General features: G+C 42.8%; 1 protein-coding gene across 12 annotated transcripts in view; it reads left to right on the top strand.

Annotated features, from left to right (window-relative positions):
• Positions 1–19540, top strand: part of PRRC2C (proline rich coiled-coil 2C) — a 101450-nt gene that overhangs the window by 17932 nt on the left and 63978 nt on the right. For all 12 annotated transcript variants that reach the window (XM_019530795.1, XM_019530798.1, XM_019530797.1 and 9 more), the window contains exons 6-18: positions 1615–1796; positions 2644–2723; positions 4921–5054; positions 5141–5228; positions 5562–5703; positions 7021–7101; positions 8567–9221; positions 10137–10306; positions 11034–11280; positions 13909–14122; positions 14763–17147; positions 18451–18659; positions 19365–19519. In XM_019530795.1, coding sequence (XP_019386340.1) covers positions 1615–1796; positions 2644–2723; positions 4921–5054; positions 5141–5228; positions 5562–5703; positions 7021–7101; positions 8567–9221; positions 10137–10306; positions 11034–11280; positions 13909–14122; positions 14763–17147; positions 18451–18659; positions 19365–19519 — 4742 coding nt within the window. The remainder of the gene's footprint in view (positions 1–1614; positions 1797–2643; positions 2724–4920; positions 5055–5140; positions 5229–5561; positions 5704–7020; positions 7102–8566; positions 9222–10136; positions 10307–11033; positions 11281–13908; positions 14123–14762; positions 17148–18450; positions 18660–19364; positions 19520–19540) is intronic.

Below are 19540 nucleotides of genomic sequence, written 5' to 3'. Positions count from 1 at the left end.
CCGAGGTGCATCACCTTGCACTTGTCTGTGTTGAAACCCATCCTGTTCTCGTCCGCCCACCCTTGTAACCTGTCTAGGTCTGATTGTAGCCTACAATGATGGCACTGCCTTGCTTATCAGTCACTGATGCAGGTAGCTGGCATTCAGATGAAGGGACCTGAACTTCCAAGACTTAACTCTCTTCTTCAGCCTCTGTGTTTCCTCAGTTTTCTTTCTGCTTCAAAAACAGCAGCTGGTTTATCTTGCTGAAGGAGGCGTATATTTGTTCAAGGTGTTAGCAAATTCTTGACCTACCAACCAGTTATCAAGAAACTACAGAGAAGACTACAAAACGGGATAAGGGAAAACTACCTTCCCTACCTGTTTGATATTCCAGTCTCCACTAGCTTTCAGTTCTGGATCTGATCAGTACCATACGCACACACCTTTATCTACCACCCTCAGATCTGAGAACAGGACACAAGAGATGAGTTAAAACTCTGGGACAAGATGATGGCAGTGCAGCAGGAGCAGTAAAAACAAACTGATGCCCACAGGGCAGCAGATAAGAAGAATACCTGCTACATACCCCACACATAGGGGAGATGCTACAGGACAGCAAGAATGAAGTATGATTTTTAAAGGAACATAGATGTGTGGCTTTTAAAGTCTTTCTTCTTATCCTGAATAGAGCACCCAGAGGTGTCTTTTCAGTGAAGGCTTTTCAACTTGTATGGGGAAAAAATGGCCACAAAACTCTGCCTGTTTTCTTCTCCAGAATCAGAGTAAGAAAATATGCGAAGTGAATTTTGAATACAGTATGCTGCCAAATCCTTTGTTTTCCAACCTTATCATAAGCAAAACATTCCGTAAGAATGGGACTACCTGTATGGAGTGGTAAACCATAAAAAAATCACTTCAGCCTAGTCTTCCTGGATTTTTTCCATACTTCTTCAAGGGCTGTCCTCCTAGCTAGAGATGCCTGTCTGTACCCCTCTGCTTCAGAGTTGGTGGACTCTGACTGGCAGCTGTAGAGACCTGTATTCTGCATAAAAACTTAAAGGAATCTCCTAACATGGGACTCTGAATTCTGTACTTTTGAGCTCTTCCAGCCAGAACTGACTTGCTTCATGGTTTTGGCACCTAAGCAGTCCGATTCCTAACCTTGACCAAGGTCCATCTTTAGGCACACTGTGAACCTCAAGTTGTCACAACAGTTTGCTTAACCTACACGCTGAGAACTTGTAGAGCTGGAATTGTTTTATGTTCTAGCAGTATACCCATGGACACATCTCCTGAATCATGGCAGACAGCCTGAGTTAGGCTAGTCAATTTAACTTTCAACTTTAAAAGCTCTCAAGAAAAAGCAGCTTGGAGGTGGGTTGAGGAGGAGGATGGGGAGCCGCATCCTGTTTTAACTAAAGTAGCCACCACCTGCATGAAGGATAAGCTGCGAAAGCACACATCTGCACTGGTGCTCCACATCAGAAACCTGGGTTAGACATTTCACACTGAGTTGTTAAGCATAGTTCAGTGTTTTTCTTGTCTTCTCCTTTACTGGTTCCTTCTGCGTCGATGTTTCTAGTCGAAGAGAAAGTAAAGGTAGAAATCTCAACACACCAAATTCTCCAACAGATCAGGAAGTTAAAACTCCAGGCCAAGAAGATGGTAGTGCAGCAGGAGCAGCAGAACAAACAGACACCCAAAAGGCAGCAGAGAAGAAGGATGTACGGATGCCGCAGGTACCTCAACCCAAGCTGAATGGTCAACAGCAACCTGGTATCTCTTCTCAGTACCGAGCAATGATGCCACCTTATGTAAGTAGCAGTAATATGAAATCTCAAATCGGGGAACTGTTATTAGCCACCTAACTTGAAACATCATAACCTTCCTCTAGGTCTTCTATGGTAGGTTTCTAAACATTGTATAAATTAAACAAGTGAGTTTGGTTCTTCTTTTGTATGCTGGAGTTTAGACTTGTGTGCATTTTAATTCCTTTTAAAGTGTTAATTATGGAGGACAAGCCTACATATAGTTGCAGGAACACGCTCTGTTGCCACTTTAAAGCATTCCAATCTGCTGGTAGGAGGGATCCTTGGCTTTTCACTTGTTCACATACAACCCAACCCTTTATATTAGTTCATATTTCCTTTCCTTTCAAAATAATGGGGTGTACAATCTCAATCTGATATTCATTTAATGCTCACTGGTAAATTGAACCTTTTTATGGCTCCACCAGCCTTGATCTTAATGGGAAGCAATGTTTTTTTGCTTTGTTCTTTTTCACTGTATTTTGTTGGGGGCTTGGTGTTCTTGTGGGGGGGGGGGCCAGTTGGTTGTTTGAGGGGAGGGGGAACTTGGTAATATCACTTATTGGATCCACTGTGTATTTGGGAGAAATGTTAGACAAGCTCTGGGGGACCCGTACCCTTCCACAGGTCTGGGAAAGAGGTAAGATTTTTACCATGTCATTCAGAGTCATTACAAGCCCCATATACAAGTTTAAAAAAACATAAGAACTCATGCCACTATTCAAGATAAATTCTCTCCTTGAGTTACAATACACTCTTATTTATTTTCATAATGGTTTTTGTAGTGGCTGCATTTGTAAGTGCATTATTCCTGGGTCTACCACTTTTGGTAATCTGGGTTTTCCTTTTCTAGATGTTTAATCAGCATCCCAGAATGGCATATCCTCCAATGCAGGGTCCCAGCAGGTTTCCTGCGTCATCTGAGCCTAGCAGGTAAAAATTCATAAATACCAGAATTGGGTGAGGTTCTGACCACTTGTTTGTGGGTAGGATCAGGACTGCATGCAAAATTTTGCATTAGACTTATTAATTGACCTTGTGTGACTTGACGCAGAAATTGCTGCTGTTTTTGTGTGTGAGAGACATGATAACTTTTGAAAGTTGCATCTGACCCATTCCAAACTTTAAGGGAAAATTTTATGCATCGGTGGGGAAAACCCTTTTGATTAGAAGGAGGGAAATTAAAACACTGAAAAGGAACAAAATGGAGGGCATAGAGGTCTAGCTGAGCCATTATTTCCAATATCTCTGGCTGTCTCTAAACCATAGAACTAGTTGGTGGTAACCATTAATGCCTTTGGCATACCACCACATTTTCAGCTCTGCCCATTCTCCTTTACAGCTTAACATATTGATACCAAATGCAATTGATCTGTCCTACAAAAAGAATTAGAATTGGAAAGGTGAGGAAGAGGGGTGTTCACATAGCCACCTGTGATATAGCTGGAAGATACAGAACTTTGCTTTGGGAAATTGCTAGAATGAGGCATAGAAGTTCTGACAAAGGAGACATAGGAATGGTGGGAATAGGAGAGATTGGGAGGTTACATGAAGACGAGTTGATAGTCTGTTTGCTTTTGTTATGTGCAAGGAGATCAACCAACAGCAGCTGTAGGAGGGTGCAACTCCCTACTTAGCAAGTATTCTATTTTAGTGGGTTCTAACAAGGTTCCCTCCGAAGTGCGTGCATGTGTAGCCGTGCACAATTTAATATGTGCCACACGCTAACTTATTAATATCGTGCACCCACCCAGAGAGGAGCGGGGCTGCAGCATGACATGGTGCAGTGAGGCAGGGGCTGGCGCAGTCTCTCCTCACTCCCAGAGCACCTCCTTGCTGCCAGGAAACTGTTTCACTCCCCAGCCCTGAGACCATGTGCCTTCTCACTCCAGGAGGTGAGCTGGGGGCTGGCGTGGGCTCTGCCGGTGTCGAGGAGCTGCTCTACTCCCCAGCCCCGAGGCCACATGGGCTCCGTCAGCTCTGGGGAACTACTCCATTCCCCAGCCCAGAGTCCATGTGCCTCCTTGTTCCTGGAGCAGGGACACATGTGGAGCTTGGCTTCCCCAGATCTCAAGTGCATGGGGCAGAGCAGGATGGTGCAGAACCTCGGTCTGCATCAGAGGAAAAGGAGCAGGCACAAGGAATCGTTCCTAACCATGATGTAGTTTGGGGGTGCTGGTTACAGCTGTCTTGATCTAAGGATGTAGGCAGACAAGGGGTTTTGGGTAAATTATATCATATTTACCCAAAGCAGTTTGTCTAACCACAACATAAGATTTCTGCATCATGAATGGAGAGTCCCCATTACTGGCTCCGGGGAACTGCTCCACTCCCTGGCCCCCAGTCTTGAGGATTATTGCAAAATCCATTGCATAAGGATCCATTACATGAGGATTCTAGTCTATTAGGCTTAGCGAAAGGGGGAGGTGGGACCAAAGTAGCATGCTCATGGATCTCTACACCTTAGAGGGAACAAGTTGCCAACTGCTGTCAACTGTACCTACACAAATCAGACATTTGTAGTTTTCTGCCTTTTTACCATGGTAAAACCACCTGATTCAAAGTTTTATCCTTGTCTTAGACATGCACAGTAAGAAAACAGATAGTTTTACTAAACGTTTATAAAATATCTAGTACAATATGATATATTTAGCTAAGCCAGTAGTGCTAACAGTTTTGGCCCTGTGAGCCAGATGAATTGGTGTGGGGCTGGTCCATAACCAGGATTGGGCCTTCTGCCACCTGGCTAGGTTCACGCCATGGCCCTGGGAGAGCTTCCTAAAATACATGAGGAACCCTGCAGGCTGGATGGCACAGCACCAGTGGCTGGATCTGACCTGCAGGCCAAGGATTGAGCACCCCTAAGCTAGGTAGTAAACCTCCTATGTTAATTAAGATAGGAAGATGATCACATTTGCTTAAAAATGGCAGGGGGCTGGACCAACCCAATGATCTCATGAGGTCCCTTCCAGCCTTAAAGTCTGAAATCTATGCAAATTAACTCATGGTTCTAATTGTAACTAAAAATTAACCTTTAGCATATTAAAGGTCATTGATTTGCTTTCTTTAGCATACCAGTTATTGTATACACACTGATCTTAGGCTTTTTGGATTATTTATTTTGTTCTAGAGGTCCAAGGGGAAGAGGACCCCCATCTCGGTGCGCAGAACCAATAGAGCGTCCATCCATCCTTAGTGCTAGCGAGCTCAAGGAGCTTGATAAATTTGATAATCTAGATGCTGAGGCTGATGAAGGCTGGGCTGGTAAGAATATTGTGAATCTCTAAAGTCTCTTGTTTGCATACTGAACACTGCTGATAGATTAATCTGAGCTTTTATTTCCATAATAGGTGCTCAGAGTGAGGTAGATTATACAGAGCAGTTGAACTTCAGTGATGATGAGGAGCAAGGAAGCAGTCAGAAAGAGAAGGAAAGGGGGTAAGTTGAAGTCTATAAGTCACATCAGTTATAGCATATGGGTGTCATAATTAAGGTTAGATCTTAAAATCCTTTAAAAGGAGGTCAGTGAGTTGCCATTCTTGATGGGTTAATCATTCAAAAAATGAATTTCTCTGTATTGTGTTAGTGCCTGCAGATTCCAGTTGGTATTGAAGCCCCTATTTGCTAGACGCTAGTTTGCTAGTAGAAATAGTTGTTGCCCCAAATAACTTGCTATCTAAGTACACAAGACAAACTGAAGCTGGGCCAAAAAAAGGTACTATTGAATACATGCTTAACATAGGCCTTCAGTTTCATTTGTTTCTTTGATAGTGATGAACAAACGCCTCCCAAAGATTCTCAAAGCATTGACAGCCACAAAGAGACAGAAGAACGGTCTAGTAGTAAATCGTCAACCCAGGCTACTTCACCAGGAGTAAAAGGACCATATGGCAAGAGCACTCAGCCTGACCAGGTTTGTATTTGTCACTTCTTTACTGCAAGGATATCCTCCAGCCCAGAGGTGGGCAGTTATTTCGGGCAGAGGGCCACTTAGTGAGTTTTGGCAAGCCATCGACAGCTACATAACAACCAGCCAGGGGCAGATAATTTTCTAAATTTTTAGGGACCCTGCGGGCCAAATAGAATGACCTGGCAGGCTGTATTCAACCCTCAGGCCGCATATTGCCTGCCCCTACTCTAGCCCATAAGTATCCTTAGCGTTCTTCCCTGTTCTTCTGTGGGACCAACGATTTCCCTGAAATCACCGCACAGTTGCCTGTTTTCATTTTGCTTGCTTCCATCTTGTAACTCTTCAATGGTAACCATTTAAGATATGTCTCTGACCACTCTGTTCTCCAGAACTGTAACTCATAACTAAAACTATAAATGGAGCTGCATACAGAGCAGCTTTTCTCAATTGTTCTAACACTTCTGATTTTCCTTGAGGTAGTCTCTTCAGATCTCTTTGAAAGATACAAAGCTGAAGTTTAGGTTTTCCCAGTGACCATATCTCCCTAAACTTTTAAGCAACAGGTCTTAGATGCACTGTAAAAACTTCACACGTCAGATGGCTTTTTCAGGTCTTGGTTTATCCTACAGCACTGTGGTGCTCAACTCACCTAGCTACACCAAGCTAGATGAGTAGCAGCAATTAACATTGCCATGACTCTGCCACTAAATTTCCAGCCTTTCAGGAAGCACCATGATCTGGATGATTTGGCTGCTCAGACCAGATCTTGGTCACCCCTGCTGTAGCAGAAAAGATTTACAAGCATCTAATATAAGGTCTCTGTAGGACTTGTTCTTGTAATGTGTATTTCTAGGGAAGCAAATTCTGTCATTTGTTTTAACATGTTACTGAGGACTTTAGCTTATCCTTTCTGCTTCCACCAGGTGCAAGATGGGAAAGACTAAATCGGCAGCAAGGAAACCTTTAATTTCAGTTGAAATATTATTTGCTGTTAATGTAGAGGGGAGGGGGTGTCTCGTCTTTTTTGCTGAATTGAAGTGTTAGGACTTTTTGAAGGATGATGCCTTCAGTTAAATCCAAGTTATGCCTGCTGAATATGTGAAAATCTGAGGGTATAGTTTAACTATTTAAAACTAAGTGAAATGGATGTTTTAACTTTTTTTTCCCTGTATATACAACTTCCACAAAGAGTGCAAGGTGGTTCAGTTTGAAAATGTTGAATTCAACAAGGAAGCATTCTTAATTTAGGCTATCTGCAAGTCTGACCAAACGTACATTCCAGCAAGCAAATTATTCCCAGTCCTGTGTTTTGTCCTATAGGAGCGGGGTTCGGCACCACTACAGCCTTCTGTACATGAGAGAGGCAGTTCTACGCTTCCCCCCAAATCTATTTCACAACAGGTATGAGATGATGGGAAACTGAGTTGTTGGGCATTCATGCCACATTGCTATGTAATAGTGTGAAATCCAGTCCTTTCAGCACCCCATCTTGCCTCAGACCTACATTTTTTGCCTGCAAAGTGAGTAGGTACAGTGTCAGAGTAAATTTAAATGCTTCTTTTAACTTTATGGCAGTAACTTTGAATTTTTTCTACAATATGGAATCTCAGAATTGAATAGTTCTCATGATTCTTAAGAAATCTTGGCACTGCTAGAAGTTTTTTTCTTCCTGTCTTTCCAGCCCCTTTCTATGCTCAGCTGCTGGGAGAGGTGATAAAGCTCTGCATCCTGTTGTGGGAGGGAGAGGGATTCAGGAATTCATCAGCTGGGTGCCGCACTTCAGGAGGGATGTGGACAACATGGAGAGGGTCCAGAGGAGGCCACTCACATGATTGGGGGCAGCAGGGCAGGCCCTATGAGGAGAGGCTAAGGGACCTGAACCTGTTCAGCCTCCACAAGAGAAGGCTGAGGGGGGGATCTAGTGGCTGTTTACAAGCTAGTCAAAGGGGAGCAGCAAGCATTGGAGGAGTCCCTGTTCCCCCAAACGCCACCAGGAGTGACTAGAAATAAGTCACAAGCTGGCAGAGGGTAGATTCAGATTAAACATCAGGAGGCGCTACTTCACAGTCAGGGCAGCTAGGATCTGGAACCAACTTCCAAGCAAAGTGGTGCTGGCTCTTACCTTGGGGGTCTTTAAGACAAGGCTAGATGAACACCTTGCTTGGGTCGTTTAACCCCAGTACTCTTTCCTGCCATGGCAGGGGGTCAGACTTGATCTGCTCGGGTCCCTTCCAACCCTACCAACTGTGAAACTGTTTCCTAATTCAGAGCATCAGTCACAGTTCTATTTGCTAAGTGCTGTATCCATACTGGTGAAGATCAGTAAATCTGAATTACAACAGGAGCGTCAGACCAGCCATATGCCCGTTCTGCCTCCCCGTAAAACCTACTCATAAGTCTGTGGCCGAGATCTTTTTTTCTAAGTGTTCCTGTCAAACATGCATTTTAGCATATTGCTATATGGTCAGTTGATCTGAGTGCACAAGACTTGTTGTTCTGTACTCTAGTACAGGGTGCTCAATCCCTAGCCTGTGGAGCCATGCCATGTAGCTTACAGGGGTCCTTATGGGTCTGAAAATGTAGGGTCTTGTGAACAGTGGCAGCTACTGCTGCTCCTCTGCCAAATTTCTACATTAGTGGGGAGCCATGCAGGCTGCTTAGCAGCATGCTCCATCTGTTCACAGAGGTGGTCCAGGGCCCAGTCCAGGGACACAAGCTTACTGGAGGTGGCATAGGGCCAAGGGAGGCAATGCAGGGCCCTCATCCAGGCTCATGGAGACCCACATAATTCATCCATCCTGGGGGCACCGGAGGCTTGACCGTCAGTGCTCTAGTAGATTTACTTTACTTTACCTTAATGTTGTAGCACCCACCTCCGGATCGCCAGGCAGGACCTGGAAGACAGGGACCCTTTCCACCTAAACCGGTACCAGATGAAGACGAAATTTGGAAGCAGAGGCGAAGACAGCAGACAGAAGTATCAGCGGCTGTGGAACGAGCCCGAAAGCGGCGAGAAGAGGAAGAGCGAAGAATGGAAGAACAAAGAAAAGCAGCTTGTGCAGAGAAGCTGAAACGGTTAAATGAGAAGTTTGGCTGCGTGACAAAACCCTCCCGGGAAGACGCTCTGAAGGCAAGAGAGAAGGAAAGGGAGCGAGAGAGGGAAAAGGAGAGAGAGCGGGAGAGGGAGAGGGAGAGGGAGAGAGAAAGGGAGAGGGAGAGAGAGAGAGAAAAGGAAAAGGAGAGGGAGAGAGAAAGGGAAAGAGAAAAGGAAAAGGAGAGGGAGAGAGAAAGGGAAAGAGAAGAGAGGGAAGAAAAAGAAAAACAAGAGCAAGAGAAAGAGCAAGGCGGGGAGAAAGAGAAGGAAAAGGAGAGGGGGGAAGAGGAGGAGGAGGAGGCAAAGGTGGAAGAGGAGAAGGCAGATGAGAAGCTGGAGCCTGAAAAGCCTGAGCCTCAAGAACCAGTGATAACACCTGTAGTCGAAAAACAAGAAAATGAAAGCAGAAATAATAATGAAGAGAAGGGTATGTATGAATTATTGCATGTTGTCTTTTTTTTAAAAAGAAGCTACAAAAAGCATAAAAGATTAATCTGTGCACCCACTGTACATTGGCTCTGCAACATGTTGCCTGGTATGCTGGCATTACAGATTGACAGTTGGGCCCTGACATGCTTTGATCCAGTTCATTGGAAACATGAAAGAAATAATTCATGAAACCCTGTATATCCTGCATTTTTAGCAAGTGTTGCAATTTTTGTTGCCTTTTTGCAAACTCCTGGTGTTTCTCTAGTTAAATGGGGGCTGGAGAAATCCACTTCAGTCAGAGGAATGCCATTATACAAGGGAACAAGTTTGATGGTGCTGTTCTTTCAACCCTGCACTGCAGAAAAGTGAATGCAAATAGCTGTAGTAAACAAATATTTAAACTTTACCCTTTCCCAAAAGTAGAGCTTCATTGTCAAATCAGGATTATTTAAATACCAGCACTTAAGTGTATAGGCAAATTCTTTTTTAAATACAGTGTACAACTGCTGCAAATCAATGTTAGGATTACCTAAAATAAGTCAAACGTTTTAAGATTCATACAGAAGTGTTAGCGTGTTAACATAGCATTATCCTATAGTTTATAATTGCTTTTAGCAGAACCTCTAGTAAAACAGTTTCCGTGTGTGTGAGTTGAATTAGTAGCCACTGACCTTTGTCTCAAAGGACTGATTTTTTTTTCATTTAACCTCCCCTTTCCATTCCACTCCATGTCATTCCATTTTAGGGTTTTAGAGCACTAAACTCCTCAAATGATAAAGTATGCAGGCTGCTTTCATTTGAGATAGGCCAATTTAGAAAGAAAGGTCTGATCTGGTATGCATATTAGTGTCTAAGTTAAAACTTGCATGTACAACAGTTGTAAAAGATGCAAACTTATCTTTATGTTTTGCAGAGAGTCCACCAGTCTTTACCAGACAAGACAGTGGTCGGAATGAAAAAGAAAGTTCACAGGTGGCTCACGACAGCGATCTGGATACAGGAGCCCAACCTCGTCCTGCTGTTTCCTCAGGCTATTCTAAACAGTTTCAGAAGTCTTTGCCACCAAGATTTCAAAGGCAGCAGGTAAATAACCAGTACATAAGCATCAAAAGAATGAATGGTGTATACGTAAGAACTAAGCAATAGTTACAGGTCTGACCTTGGAGTTTCTAGCCTTCAAACTGAGCTTCAGACTCATGGGGTGATAAGTTTCTTTAAAAGCCTCAGATACTGTTTTTCATCTTCCTGTATTATGATCTACAGTATTGGCAAGAGTACCTCTGGTGCACTTTATCTTTCTTTTTATATAAAGGCAAGATATCTAAAAGAGCAGAAAATAATGAAAGAATTATGAAAATGTGATTCCTTCCCCACTCTCTTGCTGCGAATAGCCAATTCATATATACCTCTTCAGGGTATATATACCTGAAGAGGTATATATGAATTGGCTTTTACCCATGGTGAAAAGGGGATTGATGTTAATCGGGATTTCTTAAAGGATTCTTGCAACTTGTAGAGGCCGACACCTAACATTCAAAAAATAATTTACCTGAAAAGTAACCTGCAACATCTTTATTTATTTATTTTTACTGTGTTAACTGAACATATAGTAGTTTGTCCTGCTTTTCACTGAGAACCATGCAACCTTTGTTAGTCAACATTTGATAATTTGTTCAGTTTCGGTTTCCACCCTTCCTTCCCTTCCAGGTTATCCTCTTAAATCTTTTATTTGTGTATCCAGAGGTTTTGAATAACAATACAGAGATGCATAATTTTAAATTTTTTTTGTAATGTTGAATCTGTTATATAGGAGCAGATGAAACAGCAACAGTGGCAGCAACAGCAGCAAGGTGTACTGCCACAATCGGCTCCATCACAGCCTTCCAGTGGCCCTGTCCCTCCTCCCCAACATAGACCACTATACCAGGCCATGCAGCCCCATCCTCAGCATTTAGCTTCTATGGGCTTTGATCCACGGTGGCTTATGATGCAGTCTTACATGGACCCACGAATGATGTCAGGAAGGCCTGCAATGGATGTGCCTCCTATGCATCCAGGTAAAATCTAGCTGGTATTTTCACTTTAGTGTTTGCAAAGGATTTGGCCCAGGAGAAAATTCTTTCTCTTGTTCATTGTTCACACAGTAGCTGAAAATGCAAAGAGTTATACCAGTACTAAGGCCTGTAGCACATTAATTTAATGGCATGAAGGGATCTGATTCTCAATCCCAACAGTCATGCCTCCATGGCAGGATGTGTGATTTCAAGATCAGGGATTAGATCCCAGTTGTGCTATTTCTACTTGCCAGCGCAGGGTGGAGCCTGGGATCATGGTCTCAGGGTCAGGACCAATAATCAGTTGATGGTCAGTCTCAGCCCCCGGATTTCATGGAAGCCAGATTGAGATTCTGGTGTGATCCTAAGGCTGGAACTCTCAGTGAAGTCTGGGAAAATACAAGAATCAGTTTGAGACTCGCTGCCATCCCAGCCCCAGGACCTCACTAAGCTCTATTTCACAGTTCCATTTACCAGAATATCAGAAAAACAACTGCACGCAATTTTGGGTTTTCTTTTAAACACTCCAGACTTTTGGGACCCCAGGATTAGGGGGGACAGGTTCCTTGATCTTGTGGGGTCCTTACCTCCTGGGTATGTGGGAGGGGTTTAATGGTCCTGGTGCATAGGGACTCTGCCATTAGGGGACTTCTCTCCAATCCCTGAGTCTCCATGGCTGGGCTATGTCAAGTGCCTTGCTCTGGAGCTCCCTGGGAACTGCAGGGCAAGGTAGTCAGCCTACTGGGTCGTAGAGATCCATGCAGTTCCTGTGACCTAGCACCCCAGCCTCAGCTGATGAGCTCTCTTCAATTCTGCACCCTGAAAATAGTGAGGTGCAACCTCATGCAAGGTTTCACCACCTGGCTGTGAGCCTGCCAATGTCGCAGACTTGTCAGCCATCTCCACCAGGCTATATGATGGGGTACGCTGGCAAAATGTTCAGTTTAAGGCCTGATGGTAACCAGCACAAAAATGTGTAATACTTTTTGTGGTGGGCTTCCCATTTTGTGCAAATCATTAATTGCCTGAATGTGTGGCACAGTTACTATTTATGATGATTAACAGGTTAATTGTGCCTTAAGACCAACATCTGCCAGGTGCCTAAAATGTTTTTATGCAAGTATCAATGAGAAAATCCATGGCTATTCTTAAGCTTTAGCACATGTGCATATATTGCAAAATTAAATAATACTTTAATGCTGTGTTGCAGATGGTTTTGGCTATAGTTAGGGTTGTAATTAACATTTCCTGATGAGACTTATTTTGATTAACTTGAATGTGAAGCTTGTTAAACTGAGTGATATAGATTCAGAACTTATGACTAGCTTATAAATCTTTAGAGTTTTTCCACATATCAGTAATTGGATATTAGCATCTTTGTTAAAGTATGCATTTCATGTCTTCTCAGTAAGGACATTTTTAAACCCCAAGATTTGCCACTTGGATTCCTGTTGTGGGAGCTATTATTTAAAGATAATGAAAGTCTGGTTTAAAAAAAAAAAAAGTAAAGATGCTGCAGTGAGCTGAGGGAAGAATGGTATCTATGGCTGTGGGAACTGGGAGACACTTCAGGGAAGGAAATGAGGAAAGGGGAAGGAAGGACAAGCAAGACTATGGCAGTTTGAGCTCTTCAGTTACAAAAATATTCTTTCCACCTAAATGTCTTTATAACCATAGATTGAAAAATCCCCCTGCCCAAGAACATTAGGCAAATGCTGTTTAGTTGTACAGAACCAGAGTTGTCCCCTCCCCCTCCCACCCAAAAAGAAAACAAAAAAATCCTCTAGTTTAAGGGTGCCTGCAGACATGCAAGATGTCTGCTTCAGTGCACTGTAATTACAGTGCATCAGAGCAAACTCGATGAATCAAGTCTGCTGCAGCATGCTAATTAGCCTGCTCCAGGAGCCTGGGTGTTTCACATATTCAGTGTCTCTGCACTTCAAAATGGTAGTAGGGGTGCTTTAACTAAAGCTGGTCGAATGAGTTTTAGTTAAAGCGCCCCACCTGCCATTTTGAAGCGTGGGACACTATATGCCAGACGCTGTTGACACTTTAATTAGAGCTTCTCCATAGAGCATCAGAGCAGCTCCAGAACCTGCAGAGCACATGTCAAGATGCCCTAAGGGTAGCCAAACTTGTGAAACAAGCGAGAGCCACAGAGCACATACTTTAAGAGATGTGCACATCCCAGAGCTTGATCTGCACACAGGATCCCAATTCAATCATACATTATTAAATGACATGTTTGAGGAGCTACATTTAAACTGCCTGGGCACTGCAGACAGCTCTTGAAGCATGGTTGGTTACCCCTGTTCTAGCACTTGTTGTAGAACTTGAACTGAATGTAAACTAATAATGCATTAATATGTCTAAGTCGTCAATATGAGATGCAATGTGGGCAAGAGGATGGTATGGATGTTATTTAGGATCCCTTTGAGATCACGCAACATTAGAAAGTCTTCCAAGCAGGAAGAACAAAGGCAACAAAATATGCGTTGGAGTACTGGATACGTGAGCCTGGTGATTAAGGTAGTCAGTGAGTAAATTTTTCACGATGTTTGTGTGTAAAAAAAAAAAAAATGGTTTTTAAGATGTTAATTTCAGTTATGTAACTTGAATCTTTGATCACAGGAATTATGCCTCCCAAGCCATTAATGAGAAGAGACCAGATGGAAGGGTCAGGAACTAGTTCAGATTCATTTGAACATATAGTTCGATCAGCAAGAGAGCATGCTGTATCACTGTCAGAACCCCGCATGATGTGGGGTTCAGACCCATATCCCCATGCAGAACCTCAACAACCTAGTACTCCTCCCAAAGTGCTGGAAGAGCCTGAGGATTTGAGGTAAGTATGAGGGTTATCAATGTGTATATGCCACTCAACTTAACCACAAACCCCTGTGTTTTAGATTTGAAATCTGTAAGTGCAACCAAAGTAAAATAATGACCCTTTTATACTGGGAATTTTAAGCTTCATGAGTAGTTATGTTTGTTTTAGGGTCATGGATTTTTAATTGCCTGGGTTTATACTACTTCTTGCAAATATAAGTAGACAGTTACTTTTTTGGCCCCATGCAGAGATTGCTTTTCTGAGCTTCTATCACAGCACTTAATGCACTGAGCAATTCCTTTTAATTAAACTGAACTTGTGTTATATTAGCTAATCAACTGACTCATTCAGAGTTTTGATTTGACCACTAGGAATAAGAAACTCCTAATACTAACTGAGAAGCTTAATAGTAATAACCAGAAGTAGAGGATTTTGTGTTATAGCAGGTTAAAAGAAATATATTTCAATAGATACAAATAATAAATTCTCTCACTGTGATAGTTCCCTGGTTATTCTTTTGTCACATGTGACTAGAACAGTCAAAAGTTCTGTACTGGGTTACAGGAAATATGATTTTTTTAGAGAATTAATCTATGGACATGACTTCCTTTCCCCACCTCTTCCCAAACACAGATCTAATTTTGTTTTTTCTAAGGCCTGAAGCACGCTTGGAACAAGAACGAATTGCTGTTACTACTGCTTACCCTGTTGAACACAACCAGTTGGACTCTCATCCAAAGGCAGACTTTTTTAGAGAACCAGGTGAGGTGGATGTACAAAAATTCCCAAGCAGGTCTTTGGAAGACATACAACCTCTCCAAACTGACGCACCTAGCTCAGCACTTAGCTTTGAAGTAGTTGATGAAAACATTGCACACAGCTCTCAGGAAGAGCTGGTGCCTATAGGAGAGAGTCATTCAGCTCTGAAGAGAAGCATTTACCATGGTTCAAGTCATTCTTTAAAACCAGAAGAACAGAGGAATGAGACATCATCAGGTATTCCGAAAGTGAACAGCAGACCTGTTGAGCCAAAAGAGCCAGCGGAAAGACCAGAAATTAAGCCAAAAAAAGAAGGTTTTATGAGTAACAGAATATCAGAAGGTCCAAAAACTGAAAAACCTTTCAAGCCTAAATCAGAAACCAGATGGGGTCCTAGGCCCAGCTATAGCAGAAGGGAGGAAGGTAGTGATAGACCAATAAGAAGATCTGGCCCTATTAAAAAGCCTGTGCTTCGAGATATGAAAGAAGAGCGTGAACAGAGGGAAGAGCGTGAGCAGAGGAAGGAAAAAGAAGGAGAAAAGGTGGCTAATGAGAAATTTGTCAAGTCTGAAAAGACGGAAAAGAAGGAACAACCACAGCTGCCACCACCTCAGGCAGAGCCAGAAAAATCCACCTCGGAGAGTGCTCCTGTGGCTAAAAAGGTACCACAGGATACAGTTCAGGTGTCAGAAACTGAAGACAGCAGTCCAGCAGAGTCCACAGTTAAGCCTGCAGTACAGTCTCTGCCTGTAGTCCAGCAGTCTCTGCCTATAGTTCAATCACCACCTGTTCAGCAGCCTCCATCGGTGGTGCAGCAACCACCTGTTCAGCAGCCTGTAACTCGGCAACCTCCACCTGCAATGCAACAGCCTCCAGTTCAGCAACCTGTTTCCACAGTTAAGGAAGACAAGCAGCCTGAGAAACCTGTTAGTAAAGAGGTTGTAGAGAAACCTCGCTTAGAAACCAGACCAGTAAAGCGAGAACCTGGTTTGCCACCTAGAACATACTGGAAAGAGGCTAGAGATAGAGACTGGTTCCCAGAACAGGGATACAGAGGGAGAGGCCGGGGAGAGTATTATTCTAGAGGTCGCAGCTACAGAGGTTCTTACGGAGGACGTGGCCGGGGCAGCCGAGGACATAATAGAGACTATCCACATTATAGAGACACTAAACCTAGAGTAGACCATGTGCCTCCAGGACCTGTTAGGCAGAGAGAAGAGAGCGAAACTCGTAGTGAGAGCTCTGATTTTGAAATAATCCCCAAACGGCGAAGACAACGAGGCTCAGAAACAGACTCTGACAGTGAAGTTCATGAAAGTGCTAGTGATACTCTGCTTTCAGATAAAGACAGCCTAAGCAAAGGCAAACAACCAAAGAGAGAAGAGAGAGTTGAAGGCAAGAAGCCTCCAAAGCCTCTGTCTTTCAAACCTGAAAACCATGTTAGAATAGACAACAGATCTCTAGAGAAAACTTACATAAGGGAGGATGAGAACAAACCCAAACCAGGATTCCTTCCTAAAGGGGAACCTTCAAGGCGTGGCAGAGGAGGAATGTTCAGACGTGGTGGTAGGGATCCAACTGGCCGCCCACCCCGTCCATCCACACTAAGGAGACCAGGCTATCGAGACAATCAATGGAATCCAAGGCAAACGGAAATCACTAAACCTGAAGATGGAGAGCCACCAAGAAGAAATGAACACTATGGTCCCATACCAGTGGATAAAAGACCCCCCAAATTTGAGAGAAAGTTTGATCCAACTAGAGAGCAAAGGCCTGCACGACGGCAAAGGCCTGCACGACCTCCAAGACAAGATAAACCACCCCGCTTCAGACGGCTAAAAGAAAGGGAGGCTGCATCAAAAATAAATGAAGTAGCAACTAATTCGTCGACAAGTGCTACAGTTACTAATGCAGTTAATGAAGCATCCAGCATTTCACTGGATATTTCAGGGAGTAAAACACCAGACTTGTCCAATCAAAATTCTTCAGACCAAGCAAATGAAGAATGGGAAACTGCCTCTGAAAGTAGTGATTTCAATGAGAGACGAGAGAGGGATGAAAAAAAAGTGGCAGATGTGACTACACAGGTAGCTGTCAAATCAGGAGAGAGCACTGTACCTCCCAAAAGGGAAATAGCCAAGAGGAGTTTCTCTAGTCAGCGGCCTGGGATAGATCGCCAGAATAGACGTGGCAACAACGGGCCAGCAAAGTCTGGAAGAAACTTCTCAGGGCCTAGGAGCGAAAGGCGGAGTGGTCCCCCTTCAAGAAGTGGAAAAAGAGGGTAAGTATCTACGTTTCCAGTAGCACCCACAATAGATAATCACTGTACAAACACACAAGACTATAAAACGTAGAAATTTCTTATGGTGGATTATATAGCCATTCATAGTCCAATAAGATTCATAATCATGGGCAGCAGAGAAGTGACAGGATTTGAGTTGGTGGATGTCACAGTAGTAGGGTTTTATTTTAGTTTCATGCCTTTATACTTAAAGTCCAAGAAAATAAAGAGCAGAGCTTTCCAGTGTCCAATGTGCTACACTAAAATAGTCTGGCAGAAAATCGCAGTTGCTATTCTTAAACGTGTAATTTATGTTTTTCTTCATGAGACTTGAATGTAAATTCGTATAAATAGTAATATTAAGCAAGATTGAAAATTGCAACTCTCTTGCTGTCTCATTTAAATCCTTGATCTGTATCTAACCCATCAGGTATCCATGTCGATATTTAGTAGAAAAATCAATATAGCAAAGCACATCAGGCTGCAGTTAAGGGAGGTTGCACTTGGTTATACTTGCGATGTTGCTTAGCATTGAAAATTTTTTTTATGTTCAACTTCTGTCTGCTAAGTCAGATTCATCTGACACTAATGCTAGTTTCTTGTGTTTCTAGCAATTGTGTGACAGCCTGACAGCCAGAACAATTAGATGAGAAATCCCTGCATTAGATTTCTACTCCATTTTAAAAGCTATGGCTTTCTTTGCCCTGCCTTGAAAGATTGTGATGACTAATCTAAACTCTGAATTAAAGATTAAGATGTATTGCTGGTTATTGAGTTAGAAAATGAGTGCTCCTCTGAAATATTTGTATAGGTTCAGTGTTCAACAACAAAAAGGCAGAATTGTGTAGATTCCCATTAACCTGAATGGCTTTGCTTGCAATTGATATATAAATAAGGCCATGGTTAACTGGACCAGTCGAACACATTTGAACCTAAAGTGCATATTGTATGCTGTGTTGTGTGGTACAGCATCCCTTCAGTGGAGTTTTGAGCTTCATATTTGGGAGTATGGGTTGTTCTTTCACCACACCATCTGATTTGAATGGAAGTTGAAGTGAGAATGTTGCAGTTTAGAAATGGACTGTTTTTCCAAAAGCAGCATGTGTAAGTAAAAGTCAGTCTCACTGAGGAATTTTAAAGTGGTAGCTATACAACTGAGGCCCTGTCCTACCCTGTTGTAGATGCACAGTAAACACTTTTAACTTTATAATAGTTGCATGCCGCTATCTGTTTTCATCTCTGTTTCTGGATATGCTTTGGGTACAGTGGCTAGTTCTTTCTCTGTATAATTTTTCTGGCATAGGCCGTTTGAAGAACAGACAGCAAGCATGACTACTGTTGAGCCCACCAGCAGCAATTCTTTACATCAGGAAGAAGGCAGTGGTGGTGCTGTAGTGCAGAAGAACTCCAAAGATGCCAGTGGCAAAAAGAGAGATGACTCCAAGCCAGGTCCAAAGAAACCCAAGGAGAAAGTGGACGCACTATCTCAATTTGACCTCAACAACTATGCAAGTATGTCCTGATACAGTTTATGATAACCAGAAATTCTGGCAGTACATTAGTATGCATGCATCCAGAACTAGATGCACTTAAACTGCTGAAAAAAAGTTTGTGCGTTTGTATAAAGCTGCTTTTATCCCAATGTTTACAGGCAGCAAACTGCTTCTTTTGTAGTATTTAGGCACACGGCCTTTTTTAAAACTTGTAACAATTGACACATGGGTACACAAGCAAAATTAAAATACCTGCTTTAAAAGAAGAGCCTTATTGCACAGCCTTATACTTGATGTCTTCTCCTAGCAGTCGTTCAAATCAACTTAAGACATGTATTTTCTTTCTGCACATGAAGAGCACAGGAAGTCTTTAGAAAGTCAGTAACTGATTTGGTAATAAGAGATGCAGCCTTCCTAAAGGAGCTAAGTTGTACTGACTTTTGTTATGTTATTGTAACACACAATATGTTATCCTTTTTTTAAGGAGCAGCTTTGCATAAGATTTTAGAATTAAGTACTATTTTGTGGTCCCCCAGAGAGAGGCTGAGCTGCAAGAAGAGAACTTTACCACAACCAAACTAACTGTCCATCAGTGCATTCTGACATTTTATATTCATTCCATACTCTGCATTAGATGCTTTCTGCAGTCCAAAACTGCAAAGGGAAGGAAGGAACCATCCAACCTCTTCCTTTTTTTCTTCCTCTCCACCCACCCCATCTGTAGGTGTTGTGATCATTGATGACCACCCTGAGGTAACAGTAGTTGAAGACTCCCAGTGTAACTTGAATGATGATGGTTTTACTGAAGTGGTCTCAAAGAAACAGCAAAAACGTCTGCAAGATGAAGAGCGCAGAAAGAAGGAGGAACAGACGGTGCAGGTTTGAGATTTTGTACTTTTT

This window comes from Crocodylus porosus, unplaced genomic scaffold (assembly GCF_001723895.1).
Source record: "Crocodylus porosus isolate Cpor-Errol unplaced genomic scaffold, CroPor_comp1, whole genome shotgun sequence".
Lineage (NCBI taxonomy): Eukaryota > Metazoa > Chordata > Crocodylia > Crocodylidae > Crocodylus > Crocodylus porosus.
This window is presented reverse-complemented; position numbering and strand designations above follow the sequence as displayed.